Source organism: Gavialis gangeticus, unplaced genomic scaffold (genome assembly GCF_001723915.1).
Source record: "Gavialis gangeticus isolate Ggan-Ray unplaced genomic scaffold, GavGan_comp1, whole genome shotgun sequence".
Classification (NCBI taxonomy): domain Eukaryota; kingdom Metazoa; phylum Chordata; order Crocodylia; family Gavialidae; genus Gavialis; species Gavialis gangeticus.
This window is the reverse complement of record NW_017729004.1, coordinates 18,882,311-18,894,358: the sequence shown is the minus strand read 5'-3', so window position 1 is coordinate 18,894,358 and position 12,048 is coordinate 18,882,311. Positions and strand designations below refer to the sequence as shown.

The 12,048-nt window shown below is 43.1% G+C and overlaps 1 protein-coding gene across 3 annotated transcripts in view; it reads right to left on the bottom strand.

Annotated features, from left to right (window-relative positions):
* Positions 1-214: 214 nt before the first annotated feature.
* The window catches only part of RBM33 (RNA binding motif protein 33), a 224,858-nt gene continuing 213,024 nt past the window's right edge, over positions 215-12,048 (bottom strand). For all 3 annotated transcript variants that reach the window (XM_019508146.1, XM_019508151.1, XM_019508147.1), the window contains 2 exons: positions 2,189-2,277; positions 215-1,961 (listed from right to left, as the gene is read on the bottom strand). In XM_019508146.1, coding sequence (XP_019363691.1) covers positions 1,913-1,961; positions 2,189-2,277 — 138 coding nt within the window. In that variant the 3' untranslated portion in view covers positions 215-1,912. The remainder of the gene's footprint in view (positions 1,962-2,188; positions 2,278-12,048) is intronic.

The window sequence follows — 12,048 nt, the reverse complement described above, 5'->3', positions numbered from 1 at the left end:
TACTGGTCCAGTCTTGGAACTGTCCTGAGCAAAGAATACCAGCTATGCTGAAAGCTGCTAAGTGTCAGGATTCAGACTTATGCAAAAAGCTGGAATAAGCTAGGTGAGTATAAAACTCCCGTTTCTGGGAGCATTCCAACAAAGCTGCTGTGATCTGTTAAAGTGGCATACTTTGCTAGGGTCCTAAATGGATTTCTAAATAACTCTCTTTTTTCATTTTCCAGTGTAATAGCTGTAATATACAACCTTATCCCTGCATTATTTCAGTGGAAAAATAAAGCAGCTTTGTCTGGGAGACTTCTGACAGTATTTACTGCTCAATCATTAATTTTTAGTAACTTCTACTTAATTGGCAAGTCAGTAAAAAAAGAAAAAATTGGCGAGAAAGCCAATTAGAAGGCCTATAAGAACTTTGTTAGTACTAAATCTTCCACAAAAGCTAAGGTTAATAGCAACTAATTTGCTTCACACACCCATTCTTCCATGTTCTGGCATTTATTTTAGGTTCCAGCTTTTATAGCTACTGTAAAATTCACTGCACTCTGTCACTTTTTCTGTTTGTTACTTGGGTCTCAATAAACCTACAAAGACCCCACAGGTACCCAAGTTCAAAAAGCAGGTCAAGTACTTAAAGGAGCTAACAACACCCCCACGCCCCCCAAATCTAAGAACCGAGGAAATATTTCAGTAAACCTGAGATCAGATCTAAGTGATGGCATTTTACTAACCATATCCAAGAAGTAACTGAAAAGTTGTTCCTTTGGAAATTCTGTCTAGACAGTGCCAACCCAAAGAAAGTATGGTTGATTTTATTTAGTGTAAAATGTAAATGTCCTTAATCTTTGTACATAATTTTTGGTACTGCTAATTTTAGCAGCAGCATAACAACATCCCCATAATCCCAACTCAATCAGGAACACCACATCACAAAAGAAATGCTTTCTGCTATTATGGGGATTTTTTACGTTTGAGCATTAATCACAAAATAAATGCCAAAGAAAAATATCTTAATAAAAATAATTTTAAAGGTAACTCTGGTACAAAGTAATTATTGGGAATATACTATTTTTTCTATGCCAATTTTTTTTAAAACAAGCACCTAAGTGCTTTAGTTTTAATTTGTACCTTGCATTCCCATTTAAAATAATCTAAACTGTAATCAATTACCACTAAGCGTTAACTATTCCATGATGCTACTGGAGGGTGAAGATTAAGATCTTTCTTTTAAACCCAAGGGGAAAATGTAGCAATGACATTTCTACACAGTGTTTCATTTATGAGCAGGAGAGAAGGAAAAAGGCAGAAAGACTGTACTGGACTAGAAGATGCCAAGAAAGATTTAACATATTTACACAAAGAGCAACTCCAACCTTCCAGTGTCACCTCCAAATCTTGGCATACTACCGATTGGTTAAATAGACCATGTTTTAATCTATATAAGAACACACCTTTTATCTTCTTGGCGATACAGACTTATGTGTTTGGTTTAAAAAAGTGAGTTTTCATTTAAATACCTTGCACTGAAGATAAGAGCAACCATTATCAAATATTCTTTGCTGTAAATGAGTTTTTAAATTTCTCGATGTAAATGTTCGCTCTCAAGTCACTGTGATCACACAGTAGCATCCTGAAGAATAGTGTCTACATGCAATGTAAGCACGCTGAAAAAAATCTAGTTCCACGTGGTTACAACAGAATGTGAAGAAACTGAACACAAAAACTCCATGGCGCTAGATCCTCTCAAGTTCACCTTTTCTTGAAGACATCTCGTGTCTTTCTGTAGTTCCACAGACCAGTTAATGAAAGACAGTAAACTGAAAAGATTTCAGATCCTGATAGTTTTGCCACTGAATCTTCCTGTGTAGCTCCACAGTAGACTTCATTTGTTCACAGATTATATTCTCAGCAGGTATCACTCAACTATCAGTGCCACATTAATATGGGACAGATCTATCATATGCCTGCAAAACGTTAAAGAAAATAGTTTCAATTTGTTAGACAAATTTACGCTACCATCCACGGACAGAAGAAAACAGGACGATGTAGGTCAGTAGTAAAAAGCATTTGACTGGGTTAAGACAAACCTTTTTTTTTTTTTTTTATAAGAAACTGCAATACAAGTTTTTTTTTTTTTTGTTTTTTTTTAAAGAGGGGAAACAAAAGAATGCAGCAGGGGTTAATTATTTACCTGTGGAATTTCTGTTGAAATGCTAATGCGTGCGCCGGCTCCTTGAATTTCGCTATGGCTTTCCGTTGCTGAGGAAGCATCTGTAAACTCTACAAAGGAAAAAGACATGGCTTGTTATGTGTTTCAGTTGCATGGCAGTCATAGGAAGTTCACCATTTTTCTGTTGAAAAATGCCTGTAGGCTCATAAAAGGGAAGCAGACTGTTAGTATAGTTTTTCACAGGACAGAGATAAAACTACAGTCCCTTTGGTTCCATCTGTGGCTTGCCACAACGGATCAAGCTGGGATCACTCTAAGACATTTCCAAGGAAGATGTAGAGATTGTAGGAGTCCTAACTAACATCTGTGCTAACGGGAAAGATGAAGTAGCAAGCGGCTAAGTGACTTGTTTAAGATTAGAGCCCGATTCCTTCAATGTGATTTGTGTGGGTAAAGCACGGCAAAAACACAGAACCTTACTATCTTCATTGGGAGTATCCATGAATACACAGGGTCTCCACTGATTTGATGGAAGCATTAGGGACAGAGAAAGGCACAAATTCTACATCTCAACTTCAGGTCCTGTACCTTGATCACTGGATTCGAGTCCTCCACTCCATTTTAACAACATACACGCCATAAATTTTAAACACATTCAGCCATAAATCCTGAAATATATACCACACACTATCAAGACATGCAGGAGGCAAAATAGAAACAACATATAATCCTACTAATATAAAATTGCTTTTCCTCTGTATTATTGCTAGATCCTCTAAATTAAGACTGCAGATGCTGGGGGAAACCCTTCCTGGTTTCTACAAAGCACTGAACACGCTTTCTGGCATTGTCAAGTGTGTAAAACGGCTAAGACCACAGCTCACCGTTGTGTGTTGCCATTTGCAATTTTGCAGTTTTTTGCAATTTTGCAGAATTATCACCTCATCTCCGAGAAGCCAAACACAGCATCGCCAAAAAGTGGCTCTTGCACTTCCTTATAGCCAGACATACTAAAATCTGTTTCTCTCTTTTGAATAATAAAATGACAAAACCAAAAGATTTGTTGCCACTACTACAATGACATATAACCCCGTTCTGAATGGCTGCTTCCTCACTTGATCTCTGACCAGGCAGGTGCTGCCTCAGCTATTGTGCGGTACCTGCAAGTTGCTCTCCTGGTATCTCTGGCATTCAAGGACTTCAGGGAGATACTGCTGTACACTGAGTGTTATGTTAACATTTTTCCTTTCCTTTAAATTAAAAGCAACACTAATTCTAGTAGACTTATCTGTTTTACAGGTATGAATACTTAAAGGGAAAAACTTACTTTCATTGATATGTTCAATGTTAGATTGTTTTTAAAATAAATTTGTTCTTCATTAATATTTAAAAAAACTAAAATGGAAAAATGTCTTTAAAAAAAAAAAAAAAACACCTTTCATAGAGGCTATGGCCAGGAAGGACTCCAATGATCTTCTAATCTGATATCCTGTATACGCACCCACAGAACTTTTCCCTGGAGCTGAATTAAAGCTGATGTTTCTAGACTCCAAGCTAGTTCACCACCTCCTCTACGCTGTTCCAATGTTTAATTATCCTCACTGCTGAGAAAACCCCATTCTTACCCACAGGAATGCACCTAAACACAGAAATCAAGTCACCTTTTACCTTTTTCACAGACTTACTAGATTGAGTTTCTTAGCCTCACCTTCTAAAGCTCACTTCCCCAAAGTGCTGGGATCACACATGTCCTGTCCCCTCTCCTTTGAGCTCATTCTAGTATTTCCATATTTTCAAACGTAAATACCAGAACTGGACAGAGTACGACATGACACATTTACTCTTAAGTAGCACACTGCACATTTTATTCCACAATTATTTTACTCTGTAACAGAGTATATGCATGATCAGCTTGCTCACACTGACAGCCAAAATAGGCACGATTACTGCATGTGGCCACTGGGTGGCAGAGAATCAATTTACACTGAGTAGATGGATACTTCCAAAAGGTACCAGATAATGCAACTGGTTCACCAGAGTAACTTTCCCAAGAGTAAGTTTATTTCAGAATAAATTGAGACTACCCCAGAATAAAGGCATTGTGGCAGAGTCCCCATGAGTGGGAACGTGCAGTTTTTGGCCCCTCAAAGTCTTCTGAGGGGCCACGAGATGCATGTGGCACTCGTGACTTCATTTACCGCACTGCATATTTGCAGCGTGGCAGGAAAATTAGATACCGGGAAATCCAGGTATAAAAAAAAAAGCCACAGCAGAAAAAGGCAGGGTGCCCAAAACCAGAGCCACGCTCCAGCTGCTAGCCAGGCTGGATCACCTTGGGAGGCCCCCAGGTAAGGGTGCTGGCCCTGGCCTCCCCCACCCCACCTGGAGCAATTTGCCGTACACTAGAGTGGATGTGCAGGGGCATGCCCAGGGACAACTAGCAGCAGCGCAAATATACGCTGCTGGTAGCTGTCCGTGGGGAAACGCACGTTCCTGCTCATGGGAACGTACTCTGCGCATCTGTACCCACAGTATGGGAATAGTCGTCTTACCAATGCGGTTTAAAGAGGCAAGATCACTACTCTCCCTCTACCTTAAAGTCACTTTTTTATGCTTGCATTAACCCTTTAAGCCATAGTATCACACCCAGTTCATCCTGAAGCAGTCCTCAATGACACACGATCAAGTCCAGAGCAGAGCAGCCCCGTGGCCTGGCCAGTGTATAAGACTGTGCCAGCAACTCTGCTGCCAGCAGTGCCCCTCCCTCTGTCACCATCCCCCAGTTACGCCACTGGTCCACAGCTCCATTTTCAGGATGGACCACGATTCTTGGAACTCCACAGAAATCAAAGCCCTGCCTTCACAACAGATTTTTTTTTTTTGCCTGTCCCAGAAGCTGAGTATAAGTCTGTGTATGTATTATTTCTGCTGAAGGTTTTGCTCAGATAAAATGCATGCAAAATAAAAGTGTCAGAACTTCACTGAATGGTTAGGGGCAAATTTCATGACAAACTCTTTAATGATAACAAGCTGCCACTAATGAGGTAAGGCTATTACTTTTTCTTCTTTTAACATTTAGGTAACCTCCTTTATGGTTTGCTCAGAGGAAAATATTTCTGACTTGAAGAGTTCAGTGTTTCATGAACATTAAAAAAAACCTTTAAAACAAAACCCTGCTGTCCACATACCTGTATGTTATGTATGCAAACAAACGATGCTTTCCTTGTAAGGTTCCCTTTCACACACTACAACAGTTGTCATATTTTGCAGGTTGTACACAATCAGTTATACAGTTGCAGTTTATATACCATCCTTAAAAAATACGTTTTCTCAATCTTACAAATCAAAATTAAACACCAAAAGTGACAGTGTAACAATGACACTTATGTTTGAATAGAGGAAAGCACAGATGCACATTTATGTAACAGCCTGTGGTTAGTGTACTCATCAAGCAAGTGCCAGATCCAGATTCAGTGCTCTCCTTTGGATGAAGGGGCTTAAACCCATGCATCTCACAGCCCAAAAAAGTGCCCTAACCATCCAGCTAGAGTTCTGAGGGTCTCTTCACCTCTCCTATACAAGCTGAGATGTATTGCAGTGCAAAAAAGAATACAGCATATAAAAGGTAGACCACTTCCTTCGCTTCCAGCAGCTCTTTTAAAATCAAGTATTCACAACAATATTTTGCAGTTCTGCTGGGGTGTGGTTGGCATGCTAGGAGGATGCCAGCTAGAACAAGCCTCTCAGGGGACACAGGAAGAGAAACACCTAGTTTCTGAATCCCTATTGGGCTTTGGTGTGAACTAGGTATGGAGCTGCTAAGCCTTGCAAACACTGACGCAGTTGTCTGCATGAAGGGCAATTCTAAAGCTTCCTAAATGCCTAAAAACATGAACTAGAAAAGTGAGTTCATCTCCAGTGCCAAGCAGTGGCTGAATGGATTGAGTTGCGAGTACTCAAATGCCACGTTAGGCAGTTACCATATTTTAGAGCGTACAAATCTACATGGTGTATAAATTTAAAAGTTCTAATTTTAAAAGCTAGGATTTTTGTAGATCCAGTGTATATGCAGACCCTGCCTTGCCAGAGCCACCTCCAGAGGAGACATCCAGCACTTGAACTCAGCTGTCACCTTGTCCCAGCACCTTAGAAATGCGGGTCAGTGGTGGCCGCAGAGGCAGCAGCAGCCAGAGCCTGAAAGTCACAGCCAGGTGGGCAGCAGCGGAGCTCAGCATGGGGGGCTGTAAGTGGCTCCTGGCCAGCAAGTGCCACTCGCTGTTGCCGCTCCATGCCCTGGTGCTGCTGATAGGTGTCGGTGGCGACATGTCTCCCATGCCATCAGGTGGCAGCTCCACCCTGCTGGACAAGATCTATTCATGGGGCAGCCACTGAGCCATGGGTAAGTGTCTCCAGGCTACACTCAAAGGGTGCAGGGTTTGGCTGCCTAGCCTGGCTCTGGGCTGTTGCAGGGAGGGCAGGGAGTGGAGCCTGGCTTGGCTTCAGTCGATGCCAGGGAAGCCCTCAGATGCCAGCATGCTCCCTGGCATGCCCCTCAATGCCTCCCCATGGGCTGGGTGCAGCAGGGTAGGGTCTGGCTTAAGACAAAGGAACTTTGAAACAAAGTATTTTTCTACTTCAAAGTACTGATACGTTGTATAAGTTGAGGTGGCTTCAAACTTCAACTTATACACTGTGAAATACAGCAAGTCCGATTCTTGATCTAGTCCATAGAAGGCACATCTACATGTGCAATTAATTCACAGCAATAAACTCCAGCAAATTGCGCCAGAGTTTATTGCTCCCGGGCATGCCTTTTAAATGTGTGCCCAGGACCACAGCACATTAAGCCGGGTCAAAGCAGCCCTGGCTCAACATGGTGTGGAAGCGCTGGCTGAGGCATGAGGGTGCTTTAGTACAGGGTTAGCCCACACTGAAGCACCCTCATGCCCCAGCCAGCCTCATTACCGTCTACACGTTCACACTGCTGCTCACGAAAAACCTCTGCAGCAGGATACTTGTGTTTTCAAGTACTAACCTGCTGCAGAGTTTATTAGTTTTCTGTGGCCTAATAGGGCAACTCCGCAGTAAGTGTAAACATGTCCAGACTATAGCTAGTAAATGTCTCATGTAGATGTGCCCAGACTATAGCTAAACAGCCTTGATGGGCTCAGTTCTTCTCCCCACTAAGGCCACGCCCCACCCTTAGACTGCCCTATCAATGTAAACTGTGCTAGCATTAGGACCCCTTTAACTTCCAGATCAATAGATGTGTGCCCTAGTATCAATGAAAACACTTATTTTTGTTCACTTTTCAGCTCCCACTGTTTACTCTGCAGATTACTCTCTCCATGTTAATCATACTGTAAAACTAACACAGCTTCCTAAAGTTTCCTGCTGCTGCCTCCAGGAGTAAGGATGGCACTAGCACAGCTAGAACTACAGGGCAGGAGCTATCTAATGGAAAGGAGGCATCCACAATGCAGAGCCAAACGTAAAACGTGCCCCCACGGAGATGAAATGTAGGTCAACGTGCCTTCTGCATGCCCTTGTTTATTACATGTCTTGGAGCTTTACTGAAATTTACTGCATAGCTTTTAATATTAAAGTTTTCAACGTGAAGGACACGCCAACTTTCACAAAAGGGAATCACTGGTAGAAAGCACCCAACATTTCACCTTGACAGGCCAGAGAATATTCTCTGGTTTCCCTCCAGGAAGCACTGACAAAAAATTGTTAATTAGGTCTATTTGTTAGTGACATACAATTCCTTAGCCATGTGGCATGGTAGCACTTGCAGAATATTTCCTGGGGTGCTGGTGGGGGGGGGGGGGTTTGCATCATTAATTGTCTCTCACTAATTTGAAATTATAAAGTTTGGGCAGGATGTGAATACCGTATTTACCTGAATATAAGAAAACCCTGAACATAAGATGACCCCCCCCCAACAATTCAATTCTGTATCTGAAAAATTTAGAAATTTGTTATAATTCTCTAGGTATAGAATCTAATTATTGGAGGTTTGCCTTGAATTTGTCCTCCTTCCACTGCTAGAGCAGGGAAAATAAATCTTGGACAGTCAGGTGTCTCCCCTGCCCTCTGCCAACTTCTTCCCCCTGTAACTTCTCTCTGCTACTTACTATCAGACCCTGCTCTCCCTGAGCACATGGAAGAGAGAAGCAAATTTGAAAACACTTACTTGGGACTGTGGGTATCCATAGACTTAGCTTATCCAGAACTGATACATTTTACCTTTTTTGAACTGCTGCATGTTTTAGCATAGGCACTCTGTAAACACATTTTTCTGTACCTACTACAAACTCTCCCCAAGGACAATTTTTTGTATCCCAGTCAAATTAGCCAGATCAGTTCTGAACCCTTTGAATCATTCAAAACCCTCATTTGGCCCTATACTGGCAGGTTCCTCCACCCAAGACTTTTCAGCCTGGGACTTCAGCTACTTCCAAGTTCTTTGGCAGGCATCCTATGTGCAAGCCCAAGCCTGGTGACTTGGGGTTTGCATGTCCCCAAGTTTCACTTGCCCTCAGCCATATGGATACAGGAGCAAGCTACGGAGGAGTCTTGCATTTCTGTCGTGTAGTTGAGATCTTCTCACTGGAAGCTGGCCAGTGGGAAGCTAACTATGAGGTGCTCAAGGGGTGCACCCTCCACTACACAAAGCTATTTTTAAGCCACCTACTAGGTCAGTGTACTCCCCATGCCCCCTTCATGATCGTGATATTTCCCCTGCCAGGTAAAACTATGCACGATATTAGTCCAAAACCGAAAGGCTCATGACTTACCATGTAGTTTGGGTCCTAGAAGAGTCAATGACATTTCAAACCATGGTGGGCTATGGTATCTGTGTGTACTCCAGACCCCTACCCCCGCCAAGGATCCACATACTAGTTAGCCTCACTCATGACTGTTGTCATGTGCCCTGGGATCCTCCAAAAATATATATGCAGATGAGATTCAGGGCAACCTGATCCAGCTCCACCTCATGGAGGACAGGGCCACACTAACCATATGCGACAGGCTGAGAGATGGGGCGACAGAGGGATTCTGGGTAAACTGTTTAAAGACTCATTTGGTGATGTTTGCCAGACATTTAAAGATGGTGAAGAAACAGGAATAATTGGAAATGGGAAAGAAAGGTGCAGCTCAGCTGTGGGAGTGAAGAAGTAAAAATGTACACAATGTAGGGGCTCATCATAACTTAAGAGTTGTTGCTTAGGGGAATCGAGTGCAATGCACACTACCAGATATCTCATTCAGACAGGCTGCATTAACCTGCCCTCATGGTATCAAATGTAGCATTTCTGGCATCAACAGGAGTATGTCAGGGCTGACTCTGGCCCTCCCGGTGCCAGCCTGATACTGGAACACCCACCTGTGTTTTTTGTTGTTGTTTTTTTTTTTTTAAAGGGGGAAAGAAAAAAGGTTCCCATCAGTATGTTCACCCATTATGGGCCATGTGTTTTATAGTCATGCTCAGTGTTGGCTGCAATTAATCAACTTCACGGGTGGTTTCCATCATTGAGCACATGCTGCTTTTGGCAGCACTTTAATGATAGACAATGCATTTAATGAGGTTTCTTTGTGTGTGAATGCAAGACAAGGAACGTTTTTCTCCCTCATACCGATTAGGAGGAGGGGAACTCTTGTCTTGTGTTCAAGTAAATACAGTAACTGTCATCAGTCAGTAGTCCACAGTGTTTGGAGTAAAGGGTCTGTTAGGATTCAGCAAAAATTTACTACCGATGCACTATTTCATAGCAGTTAAAAAATGAATATAGTTTACCAGTCAGTGACTTCTGTTGCAATCTTGTACTATTTTCACTTTCCAAAAAAGTTACTCATACTTCCTGCAAATATTTCACCTAAGCTCTTTTTCTCTGATTATACAAGGACATAGTATTGATGAGGCTAAAAACTAACCTAACCTTACTGAACGTTACTTAAATGCAACTCCCAAGTGACTAGAATTGTGTCTGAAGGGAGAAGGAAAAAACTATTTATTGGGCCTCATCTGCTAATGCCCTTCAGTGCACCCTCCTTCAACTGCAGCACTGTCAATGAGATGCTAAGGCGTGATGTGGAACAGAGCAAGAGAACACGGAAAGGAAAATCGGAGGAAAGAGGACTGCAGAAGAATGCATTCTTGCATCCGTCTCCCCATCCCTGCTCCCCATCCATTGCCAAGAGGGGGTCTGCATTGCATAGCACAAGCGTTTCTTCTAATATGCCTCAGCTACACACCTTAATTTTATGGCAGTTAGTACAGTACATGCACCATACTGCTGCAGCAAAAAGCATCCCTGAAGAGGCAAAACAGGTGTCCCTACTACATAAGCAGCAGAAGAAAGTTACATTTGTCACATCAGGGTGTACTGCAAGGATTTTAAAAGGAAAGACTGTTTTGTGCAGGGGCCCCCAACCTGACATGCCAGATGCTCTGGGACACCACTGCTCCTTGTCTTCCCGTTCACTGGGTGGTACTATACAGTGCCACTGTACTCTGGGAGGGAGTACCAGGTATAGCTGCAGTAACAAGGAAGGAGAAAGATGGGGAATACACAGCACAATATTTCAAAGCACAGGAGGATTCAAACGAGTATTGAGAACAGAGAACAGCAAGGATAGCATCCCAGAGGAAGAGTCCTGGTAAAGAAAAGGAGAAGTGAGGTGATAGCAAGGGCTGTTACTGGCTTCCTGTGGCATTGCTGCACTGGTCAGGGGCATGAAGAGGTGACAAAAGCAAGCAGAAGCTCCAGGTTATACCAGCAGTTACACCAGTACCTCAGACATATGAAAGACAAGTCTTTACTGTATCAGTACAAAGTATGGCTTTGCTGGTGCAGTTTACCATTTAACGAATACCAGTAAAGCATGTGTTAATGTAGTTGCGGGGGGGGGAGAAGAGGAGGGAATGCGGGGTTAGAAATGCAGGCAAGAAAAAGGAAGAATATGGAAGAAGTGGAAAAAGGGGGCAGAAGGTAGGGAGAAAACTGGAGAGAAAATAGAAGATAAGCCCAGAAAAAGACAAGTGAAAGAAAATGAGATAAAGGTGGAAACACAACAGTCATACGGACAGAAGGTGGGCAAACAGACAGTGTCTTCTCCAGGTCTGGCATAAGGAACAAAGGAGGCTGGCGCTGATACACAACGCCAAGTGAAGGCACCAAGCAGAAAATGCTGACAAACCACTATAAGGATTTCCAGCCACCTAACATGAGCTTCAGTATGGCCAGATTTGAAGGGAGGGTAATTTTTTTTTTAAAACAGACTTATAAACACTACCGGGGAGCCCATGTCTCCAGGAAACGAAGTCGTTATGTTACCGTCAGTGCTACAGAACACTACCCACAGATCATGTTGCATGCCAAGATTCCTGCTAGCTTCTTTTCAGTTTGGGGTCTGAATACAGCAATGAAGTGTTTTCTATAAGAAAACAAAAATGAATCCCTCACAAAAACAGTGCTTTACTTTAAACTCAGCACATCCCTGTGCTGAGTTCAGCACACGTCCAGAAGAGGCATCGTGTTAGTTTGACTCGGCTCACCCAAAATCTGTGTAGATCAGGCACTTCAGTGGGGCTTTTTTGGAGCTTTTCTCTAGTAGTTCAGGAGTACTTGGGAAGGCCCTAGGGGGTACACACAGGCAGTTGGGGACAGAGTGCCACCACCCACCACCCTGAGTCACCACTTCCAGGGCTGGGGGGAGTGGGAGGGGGAAGGCAGTGGTGTCCCTCTGCAGGCTGCACAGGCACCGACTGGCCAGCTGGATACAAGGGGAGAGAACAGCTCACACGTGGTGGCTGTTGCCACCACCCACCACCCTGCATTGCTACTGATCCACATCCAGCCATGTGCCCAACTCCG